An 11746-nucleotide genomic window follows, 5' to 3' on the forward strand; every position below is an offset into this window, starting at 1 on the left:
GGTTTTAGTTGGAGATTGTTGACTCACTTGGCTAAGATCTCATGATTTTATTACCCTGGGTAATTATAGATATTAATCTATTAACTAAATAGATTAATATCTATAATTACCCAGGGTAATAAAATCATGAGATCTTAGCCAAGTGAGTCAACAATCTCCAACTAAAACCCTCTAGGCATAAGAGTAGATTGTCTTACCCGTGCAATAAGTGAGCTATTATAGTAATAAAAATTTTAGGGAGACTATAATACTAGCATTAATCACATTCTCGATCTCCCACACAAAAAAAGATGATAAACTATGATGTTAATGGCCATATGAGTCCTTGAAAACTAGAAAAATAAAGTATTTATAAGAGATTAAAATCCCGGGATAATGTTTTATCGCTATATATTTAATCTACCTCTTAAAAGAACATCCTTTCTCACTAGTTTATTTCTCTTGAGCTAAAGTGGTCAAATGCCCATTCATAACCCATAGATCGAATGACAATTGACTTGATTTATCTATAAAATTTATTTTAGCATTTCTTGATAAATGTTATCCAGGAGTCTTAGTACACGAATTTAGGAAGTGCTTCTTGGTGTTTTTACATGTATTAGATTAGGGAAATAATATTGATGTCTAATTGTGAAATTGAAGGGTATTCATAAAAAGGGGTATCTTGAACCCCTTTTGTAGGAGCATTCAAAGTTTTGAATGAAGTAGTTTTCTATTTTCAATGTGTATTTCTCTATTACTCTTGATGAGTAAAAAATTTCTCTCAAAATACTCAAATTTCTTATAAAATGGTATCATGGCCTTATTTTTAGAAGATGGATAGTGATATGAACGAGACAAATAAGACACATTTCAAGATGGTGAAGAGGATCATTATCTACATCTAAAATACTAGGTCATGACTTATTATATCCTTCTTTTTTCTATTGAGTTATACCTTTTAGTCTACTTGAATAGTGATTGGGGTAGAGATCATATCATTATGATATAAAGAGTTCTACATTGACATTTGTTCTCATTTTATTAGAAATCAAATGAAATGGAAGGATGCTCAAATGGAATAGATGAGATTTAGCAATCAATTTGCTAGCATTTTCTCCAACCTCTCCATTTGGAGCAATTCATCAAATTGAAGTAACTTCTAGCCTTTTGTGTAGGTGGTAGGTGTTAAAATTATAAATGAAAAAAGTCATTGAATTTTAGTTTATTCATAAAGTATGCTAGTATCTCTAGATGTATATTTCTAGAAGTTTTTGTACATGAATTTAGAAAGCAACTTAGCATTTTAACATATAGATGATGGGCATTAATATTGATCCATGAATGCGAAAATGAAAGGGCATATGGTTCATCTATCTATAGGGACCACTTAAATACTTTTTGTAAGAGATTGTGTGATTTATGATGCAGTAACTTTCTTGTTCCGATTTTTATTTTTCCCTTCCTCCTTGTGAATGAACTTTTTTTCTTATTCCTGATTATTTTTCTCTTTTCATCGTGAACAATCTTTTTCTCTCTTAAATACTCAAATAAATAACAAATTTGTCCCCATATTTCATAATTTGATTGTCTTCATGTCTTTAATTCATTATACTTGGGCACTAGAAATTCGCCAAAGACTCCTTGCACCTTAGCAAATATTTTGAGCTAATTCAACCTAAAAATTCTTACGAGTAAAATATGTTATTTATTTGATTTAATGATTTTAACTCTAATTATTAATTTTATGCAAATGACAAGAAGGTTATCTATCTGACCTGCACGTATAATACCTAAGACAAGCGTAAAATCACCCAAACATTCACCTCAACCCCAATAAATTTCATAAAAAGTGGCGAACTATCAATTTTGAGTCGAGTTAACCCGATGTTGACCACACTTCTAAATAATCTCGCTAGTGAACATATCCAAATCAAGCTCATGTGCTAAGGAAACTCATTTCAAGAAGGCTTTCTATCCTTCCCCCCACCTTCATATCCTCAAGGTAACATCATGAAGTAAGTAGCTCTCTTCACCATGCTAAACATGTTGATCAATATATACTAAGAGAAGAGCCACAATTATCTTCTCAGCTTCATCACTTTTGATACGTTAATCCTTCAATTTCTTCAAGACAAATGGAATCATTCAAGCTTCAAGATCAGTGTGAGATAAAGATAATTACAGGATAAAGTGATTGAAACAAAACAAAGGCGGGCAAAAAACTCCAAGCAGGGAAGAAAAGGCTCTTCGAATTTGTCTTAGTGGAATAAAGAAGAAGATAATGAGGAAGAATAAAGTGCTGGGCATTTAAAAGATCAAAAAAAAAAAACAAAAGGTAAAAGAATCATATTTATCAAAAGAAAATGTTAGGGCCATGTAAATATAGAAGACTGATCAATCACAACATTCTCCTCGAAAGTGCTGTAGTTCTTCTCTTTTATTGGGGACATATTCTTGGATCTAATGATCAAAGATACCCTCTAATCCAGCTTGGAAAAGTCACATTAAAAGAAGTGCGAGCAAATTATAATAATCTTATTTTAATAATGAATATTAAGATTAATATCATCATCAAATCATAAAATCATAAAATATTCTGATGGGTTTTAAATTTTTAAAATTTATTTAAGATTACAATAATATAATATAATAAATTTAAAATTATCATATATAAATTTAAAATTTATTTAAGATTTTGTTTATTATTATATTTTGATAACACACACATATATATATATATATATATATACAGAGAGAGAGAGAGAGAGAGAGAGAGAGAGAGAGAGAAATATGCAAATGCAATGAGGGATATTCAAACAAAGATGCAAATGCAATGCTTAAGGATATATTCTTCCCATTGTCCACAAAGAAAGAAGAGCAACCATACAATGGACAGTATAATTGGTCATTTCAGAGCCTTGTGTGCTTTTCAGAATTTATGCAATCAAATCATGAATTATTTGCAAATAAACCAAATTACTAAAAGATATCTTCCATCATCAAAATGAAATGGTCATTTAGGCTTCGTTTGGGACGACTTTCTTCCTGCTTCTTATAAAAGCAATTTTTTAGATCAAAAAAAAAAAATTTTTTACTGAAAAACTACTTTAAGAAACAGTAAGAAAGCCGTCCCAAACGAAGCCTTAGATTGCTCTTTCATGACTACATCAGACTATTTATAATCTGCTCGTAAGGCCTCATTTTGATTTGATAAGAAAATTCAAAATGTAATCCTCAAAATTTTTTTGAACCTTTGATGCTGCCTACATCTTATGAGTGGCTATCGATATTATGGCAGATTTGATTGCCACTATCTTAAATATGCTTCTTGGAAATCCTCTCAAAAGTGTCTCTTGGCTATCCATCCCTCCATGGTTATGCATTTTCTTTGGCAAACCTCAAGCACCTCACACATGATCCTTTAAATAGTATTGTTGACAATCAACACATATCATACAACTAGAATATAAAATAATTTAAGAAAATCATAACTCTTTATCAACATTGTGCTACATTAAGGCTTCGTTTGAGACGGCTTTCTTACTGCTTCTTAAAACAGCTTTGTACTAAAAAGTTGATTTAAGAAACAGTAAAAAAAGTCATCCCAAACGAATCCTAAAAGTATATATCATGAAGTTTCAAATTTCAAAGACAAGTTATAGAATATCAACGCTACCATTATTTTATTTTTAAATGTGGTACCACACTCTATTGTATGTTTACCCACCATGTCATCATTAAAATATATCCTAGGAAATATCAACCTTAGCTTTTTTGGTAACATAAATTAGCCATCTTGATAAGTGGTAACTTCAAAACAATCAATCCTCTATGAATGCCCCCATCATAAGCTAATTTTGTGGTTTATGCAAATTAATATATGTAAGAATTTATGACAAACACATGAGTTTGGAGATAATGGTAGAAGTCCTTTAAAGGCTATAGGCTCTCTTCATCTCCTTTGATCATTTATTGTAATTCTCTCCACTTAAATTTCTTTTTCAGTATAATCTCTTCATGTTGTATTTCTTTTTCTCCTCTTTTTTCTCTATTTTCGTCTTAGAAAGCTATGTACTATCTAGTAGCTTAATAAATGTATTCACCCCCCTCAAATAATGCTTATTTGTCCTCAACTAGCCCAAAAGCGATTGCATTGTCTTTCGATCAAATTACTATAAATCTATAATCTCTTATTTTATATATGTGACTTTGCATTGTTTTGTCAGAGTGATTCATATGTATTATGTAATCTCTTGGGTATATTTTTCTTTCTTGACTCTTGAGAGAACGAGTTTCAATCAATCACGCTAAGATTAAGCTTTTGCTTGGGACTACTTTCTTAGGCTTTGCAAAGCAACTTTTTAGAAATTAAGTTGTTTTACGAAGCAGTAAGAAAGCCGTCCCAAACGAAGCCTAAAACTCATAATCTTATATAGAAGTAAAAAAGAAAGCACTCAATAATATCTAAAATTTTAGTAGACTTGAAATTGAAATCGAAATTGATGAACTCCAACTTCAAGATGACCAACTTGAAATTAGCATGATTCAACTAAAATCAACTCAATATATAGTAACATAGAGAAACTACATACTTTGCAAAAAATCTACATAAAAAATAAACGTCAAATAAGTACTTGATTAGGCAGACATTAAAATTTCTTTTCCAAGCAAAAATGAATGTCATCCTCCCATAATTGATTGGTCCATTTGAAAGTAAAAGTCCAAATAATTTTTTATTTGAACAAATTTCTCTGTGTTAGAGATCGGTAATTCAGATGGATAAAAACTTAGTAAGTACAAATAATATTTTATAAAATTAAGAAAATTTATTTTAAGGGCAGAATATTGTATTCAAAAATAATTATTTTTACCAGATTCAAATTTAGCTGGAATAAAAATAGAAAATTTAAATTTAGATATGAGCTTTATTTGTGACAACTTTTTTTTATTTTCTATAGTAATTTTTTAAAATAGAAATTTATTAATAATAACAAAACTATACTCACTAAAAGCTGTCCCAAACAAATACTTTGAACCAAAAATATGTTGTGAATTTTCTTTCTTAGGAGTCCATTCTTAAAGAAATTATTCTGTGTGGACGTTGAAAGGCGTCCATAGACCAGTCAGAATGAGTCATGTCACCTCTGCTCAATACCCGGTTCAGTGCTGTTGATGTGACACATTCTGGTTAATCTGCAGACGATAAACTATGTTCGACGTCCGCACAGAATAATTTATCCCATTTTTATTGGTTATTTTTCATTATTTCTTCACTGTTCAATTTAAAATAAAACTCTATTGTGGGGTCGATCTCCATTGCTCCCTCAATCTCTCTCTCTCTTTCTCAGTGTGCTGTGTGCGAACCTCTTCTCTGACACCCTCAGTTCTCACTTTCTTCATCTGGCGTAAGATTGATGCCTGCTACTGCAAGCAAAGTTTTATTTTTAAATTTTTTTTTTAAAAATTTTTTTTGGCGAAACTGCAAGCAAAGTTAACTCCACACGCTTTATTTGTACTACAGATTCACAGCCTTCTTCCTAAAACGCTCCCTTCTCTTTTATTATTATTATTATTATTATTAAAAAAAATCAGTTCCAACGCTACCCCAAAATCGCACCTTTATACCCTCTCACTGCTATAAGCATCAGCTTAAGCTCTTCAACCCCACAGTGCTTGAGCCAAAGCTTCTTCGTTTCTACTGTAAACTCATTCTCTCCCTTCTTGTTTGGCTGTCTTCTTCCCTGCTCCTCACAGTAAGTTTCGCTACAAGCTAAACAATGCAAGATTGAGGAATTTATGGCAGCTTTCGCATAGAAGCTCGTGTGGGTCATCATCTGTAAGCCTTAGAAGAAACACCCATTTGGTGTTTTCTTCTATCATCTCTTTGTAAGATCCTTCATTCCATTTCTGCAGCATAGTTTGTCTTTTAAGTTCCTCTTCTAGCTCCTCTCCAAAGCGAGGAGTGATAGTATGAAATGTCTCTGCTTCCAGACTCAGGGTCTTCGTTAAGCTTCCAAAATTTCCTCCATACGATGCGAAAAATCCTTCTCTGATTTCTCAAGCTACTCGAAAGCTTCTTACTTCTCAGAGCAACAGCTTTTCCTTCTTCAGCTAAAACAAAAAATGGAAGACAAATAAACAAGTTTGATTTATTTTATTTTTTTTATTTGGAATCCCAAGATATCTCCCCTCCTTTCTACTTTCTTATCATTTTATTAGTCCTCTCCCCTTGCTTTTGGTCTCTCCAGCTCATTAAAGAACAGTTTTCATATTATATTAAAAAAAATCCGAAAGAAAACACAAAAGGAGCACAAGGATTGAGGGGGAGGGAAGAAGAGAATGGATCTTTCTGTGCATGAAGGAGAGATCCCAATCCCAATAAGCAGCAACTATGTTGGTGGGAGTGGAAGCCATATACAGAGCCAAAGCCACAACTCCCTTCCATTCCACCACCATCATCCTTCCAATGTCCCATCTCTCCCTCTTCAAACTCCTACTCCACTCTCCTCCTCATCTCCATTTAACAGCAAAAAGACCATGTCTGTCAAGTACAGAGAATGCCTCAAGAATCATGCAGCCTCCATTGGTGGAAACGCCACCGATGGCTGTGGAGAGTTCATGCCAAGTGGAGAAGAAGGCACACTCGAAGCTCTCAAGTGCTCAGCTTGCAATTGTCACAGGAACTTCCACAGGAAAGAGATTGATGGAGATCAGTCACCCTCTTGTGCACAGTGTTTCAACTTCAAAGAAGGCAGGAAGTTCATTAGCCATAGGAACGCATTTGGGTACAACCCAACAGGAAATAACCTCATCCTATCAAAGCATTCTCCTCATAACCAAATGATCATACCTTTTAGTTCAATGCAGACCTCAGAATCTGATGAAATGGAAGGAAGGTTTCCTCCTCCCATGGTGATCAAGAAAAGGTTCAGAACAAAATTTACTACAGAACAGAAGGACAAGATGCTGTGTTTCGCTGAGAAAGTTGGGTGGAAGCTACAGAAGCAAGAGGAGAGTGTGGTGCAGGAGTTGTGCAATGAGATTGGAGTCAAGAGAAGAGTTCTCAAAGTTTGGATGCATAACAACAAGCATAACTTGGCTAAGAAGACCAGCAACCTTCAGCTGGAGTGAAGTACTACTACATTTACTACTGAAGATCTAAGATTTTAATTTTTCCTAATTGATGGTTCAATATCAGGTGGCTTAGATGCTTAGATGACAAAACTTTTATCTTCTCTTTCAGTTCCAAAATCTTTCTCTTGCGAAATTTTGCATCTCCATTGTTATAAATTGACATAGTTGTCTAGATTTAGGGTCTTTGCTTTGGTAGGAGCTCAGGCATGCGCTTATGATCTTATCTCTCTCTCCCCTCCTCACTTTTTTTCTTTTTATTTTTAAATATGTCCAGTGTCAGGTGGTTCAGAGATAGGCTTTAGCTAGCTGTAGAGCCCTTGAACTGATTTACTTTGCTACTTACTACTTATTTATGCTCAAGTGATGGTGCTTATTAATGGTCATTAAAGCTTATTGCTTGATATACTCTAGTGTTTAGAAGTATAATTTCCAGTGCTTTCTGGTTCTAGTTTTATCTAGTAATTTATTATTCTCTGTAAGGGAACAGTTAAGGAAATGACAGTAAGATTGTCTTCTTTTGTGTGACTGGTTTCTGCTTAATTACCTTTGCATAATCAAGAATTATTGATTCTCTCTCTTAGTATCTCATTATTCTATTTTAATATATTCAACCATGTTTTAATTAATGCCTTGCAGTGATAAATTTATAGATTTTTTTTTTACATTTAGGCCAATTAAGATTTCTTTTGGGACAGCTTCTTACTGCTTCTCAAAGCAATTTTTTAGTATAAAAATTTAATTTTTATACGAAAAATTTATTGTAAGAAGCAGTAAGAATGTCGTCTCAAATGAATTCCAAGTAAAACAATCACACACATCACATACCTAAAATTTGAACCCAGACCTTTTGATTGGTAGCTTTGAAAGAAAAGAGCTTTGTACCTGCAAGCTTCACTTCAATTATTATCTATCATTTATAAGAAAAGTCATAATTTATTACTGGGTTGGGTTATTGTCGTTAATTATCCATAATCAAAGCTGCTTGATTACAAGTTGTTTGATCAGATCAATCATAAACTAACTCTTAATTACTCAACTGCATGCCTGAATCTGAGGGTGGTTTTGATGATATTTGAAGAGGTGAAATTTCTGATGATATTTTTCATAATTTTTAACTAAGATTTTGTTTGGGATAATTTTTTTACAATTTTTTAAAACAGTTTTTTAATATAAAAATGTATTGAAAGCGGTGAAAAAATCATTGTTAAAAGTTATCTCAAACAAAGCCTTAGTAATTTTTTTTTTTTTAACAAAACCTTAGTAATTAAACTTTTAATTTATGTTACTGAGAGTTTATTTATGCTAGAAGAATCATTTTTTAAAGTTGATGGTGAAGTTATTATGAGAAAAAAAATTTAATTATTATAATTATTTCTTAATTTCAAAAAAAAATAGAACAATTATTTTCGTAAAGCTATCATATATTAACAACACTGATAATAAAAGGAGGTTTTTAAACATACCCTTAGATAAAAAACATTAAAAGTTGAGCCATAATTTAATTGTTTAAATAAAACATTAAAATTAGGGGAAAAAATTAAGAAATAAAAAGATGACTATGTTAAATACCTATAGTTGGAGAAATTTTGTTTACAATATTGTAGAGCAAAATAATAACTGAGCCATAATTTTCCACCAATAATTATCATTATTTTTAAGAAATGATAAGCACTTAAACAAAAAATAAAATTAATGAGCTAAATTGTTTTATTAAGTAGGCAAAATAAAAGATTATAAAAAGATTAAATTATTGATTCTACGAAAAATGCTCAATCTTTCTAATATTATGCTAGACAAATCAATCTTGATACACTTTTCATCAAGATACGCTCGAAAATCATTAGATTTGCTTTGAGATTAGTTTTCTACAAGAAAAATTTATATTGCACTAATCTAAAAAAAATTCAATAATTTTCAATATAAATTTCTTTTCATATAAGGGGGAAAAAACATATATAGGAGAAGAGAGACAAATCAAAGCAAAATCTATCCAAGAAAAAAATTTTTTGACAAAATTATCAATGATAGAAGATAACTATCAATGTGAGAGAAGAACAAAATATTTATAACATAAACATTTATACAATAATAAAAGAAAATTTTGAAGGGAGAGCTCTTTAACTACTTCACTATCCACTGTCTACTAAATTAATTAAGGAGTTTATAGCTAGATGTATTTGATTTCTGTCCTTATAGAGATATAAGTCTTTTGTTCTTCTTATAAACAGGCATGTGGATGAACTTGCCTGTAAGGCAAGCATTCAGTACTGCACTTTCTGCCACTGGAGGACTATATATAGTTAGCTTTTATCACAGCCAAGCTGCTGCCAACCACCAATGAAGCAAATAAGATTGGTTTTCTAAATAAATGATGATGTGATGTGTATAAATTTTTATATGCTGATTTATTTGCTTATTAACATAAAATTATATGAAGCTGGTTCAATATGGTCTGTTGGTTGATAGATTTAGCTACCAATTAAGAGGTATTGGATTCGATTAACTATTATGTGCGGACAGTTAACGCCGTCCAGAGATCAACCAGAATGCGCCACATCACCCCTACACTCGGTACTGCCCGGTACCGTGGCACAATACTACCGCTGATATGACTGAATGCTTTAATTGGCCCAAATATCCCAAAAATAATAATAATAATTACTTTGTTCATCTTCATGAATATATACTTTGGCTTCTTGTTGATGTAATTAATCTTTGGTTGTCATCACAATCATGAAAATTGTGGTTTTATGTGCAATTTTAGATTAATTTTCTGTTTGGAATGACTGTGAAGTTGTTGTGAAAAAAAAAATTATCTGAGGTAAATATTATAAATATATGCTCTTTTAATAATACGAAAAAGTTGCTTTTTTACTACGACTATGTATTGAAAAATTTAGGCTTCGTTTGGGACGTCTTTTTTATTGCTTTGTTCATCTTCATGAGTATATACTTTGGCTTCTTGTTGATGCAATTAATCTTTGGTTGTCATCACAATCATGAAAATTGTGGTTTTATGTGCAATTTTAGATTAATTTTCTGTTTGGAATGGCTGTGAAGTTGTTATGAGAAAAAAAATTTACGTGAGGTAAATATTATAAATTTATGCTCTTTTAATAATATCAAAAAGCTGCTTTTCAACTGCTACTATGTATTGACAAATTTAAATTTTATTTGGGATAGTTTTCTTACAGTTTTTTTTATAATAGCTTTCTAATTGCTTTTTACAACGGCTTTCTAGAAGAAAACTTTCATGAAAGAACAAAAAATAATGGTCTAAAGCTGTCCCAAACGAAGTTGTAAGAAAACCGCTCTCCGCCAAAAAAAAATTAAAAGAAATAGCTAAAAATAACAAGAAAGCACTAATTAAACTATTAGTATTTAAAAGATGAAGTAATGAGAAAGTTATCTCAAACAAACTCTTAGTCCAAATATATTCAAAAATTTAATTGATTTGGATTATTTTAAATAAATCATGATTAGATTTTCTTAATCGAAAAAAAAATGATAAGCTTTTGAGCCTAATGTAGCTTGCTCAAACTTTATCAAGCCCCAATTAATTTATTATATATACATATATAGTCTATAGAATATTGTTTTAGATTTTTTTATTCTTTTTTTATTATTTCATATTTTAATTATAAATGATTTTATAAAAGTAGCAATCAAACAATTCTTGTTATGAGTTGGATTTATTCTATTTGGAGTTATATATAGAGATAAATCAGAATAAAAATTTGAACAAATATTTAAATAATGTGAGGTTATTTATGATTTTTTTTTAATCAAATTATTTTGAGTATAATCGAATTAACTCAAATAATAATTCAACTTTGAAATAGTTATTAATGAATTACCATTGGAGTTAAAGTTATTATTAGTTGGCTTGGACTTCTTTAGATTTCCATTCCTAATAAAGTAGAGATTTGACTACTCATATGGCCTTTGGCACATCTTAATTATACATAAATATAAATTAAATTAAATTAAAATGCATTTACATATACTTCACTTATTTTATTTTGATAATTAGTTATTTCAAGATAAAATAAATAAATTATAAATCAAGGTTTCGTTTGGGATGGCTTTTTTACTACTTAAAGCAATTTTTTTGAACAAAAATTTTTAAAACTTAATTTTTTTTTATTAAAAAGCTATTTTATAAAGCAATAGAAAAGTTATCTCAAATAAAACCTAAGTAATTTAGATTGTTAAGAGTTCTTGTTTTATTTTATATTGTTGCGGGCTAAAATATTTGTGGCGATGGAGTTAAAATCCTACGTCTTAGCGTTTGCACGAATATCCAGCTCACACACAGAAAACACAAGATTTTTTACCTGGAAAACCCTGAAAAGAGGAAAACCCACAGGCCCTTGCCCAATTGAATGATTCTACTACAGTGGGCCGACTCGTCCCTAAGGGAGATCAGGTTACAAATGCTAACCTTATGGTTGAAATCTAGTGACAAACGGGGATAAAAGTCCAGCGTCACTTGGTGGACTGACAGAAGTCCGACGTTCCTTGAAAATTTGGGCTTCAGTTGGTAGCATGGCGGTGGTTTAGCATAACTCTGGGCGTCAGGTGGTGATCTAGCAAAACTTTGGGCCTCAAGTGGTGGTCCAGTAGAACT

At 31.2% G+C, this 11746-nt stretch overlaps 1 protein-coding gene across 1 annotated transcript; it reads left to right on the forward strand.

Moving 5' to 3' along the window:
• Window positions 1-5453: 5453 nt before the first annotated feature.
• On the forward strand, window positions 5454-7634 carry LOC110096983 (zinc-finger homeodomain protein 3-like). Its single transcript, XM_020823161.2, has one exon. The coding sequence runs from the start codon at window positions 6322-6324 to the stop codon at window positions 7111-7113; it is 792 nt and encodes a 263-aa protein (XP_020678820.1). The 5' UTR covers window positions 5454-6321; the 3' UTR covers window positions 7114-7634.
• Window positions 7635-11746: the final 4112 nt, after the last annotated feature.

Source organism: Dendrobium catenatum, unplaced genomic scaffold (genome assembly GCF_001605985.2).
Source record: "Dendrobium catenatum unplaced genomic scaffold, ASM160598v2 fragScaff_scaffold_133, whole genome shotgun sequence".
Classification (NCBI taxonomy): domain Eukaryota; kingdom Viridiplantae; phylum Streptophyta; class Magnoliopsida; order Asparagales; family Orchidaceae; genus Dendrobium; species Dendrobium catenatum.

Coding starts and splice junctions, on each gene's coding strand:
- LOC110096983 (XM_020823161.2), top strand. CDS start 6,322: ATGGATCTTTCTGTGCATGAAGGAGAGATCCCAATCCCAATAAGCAGC.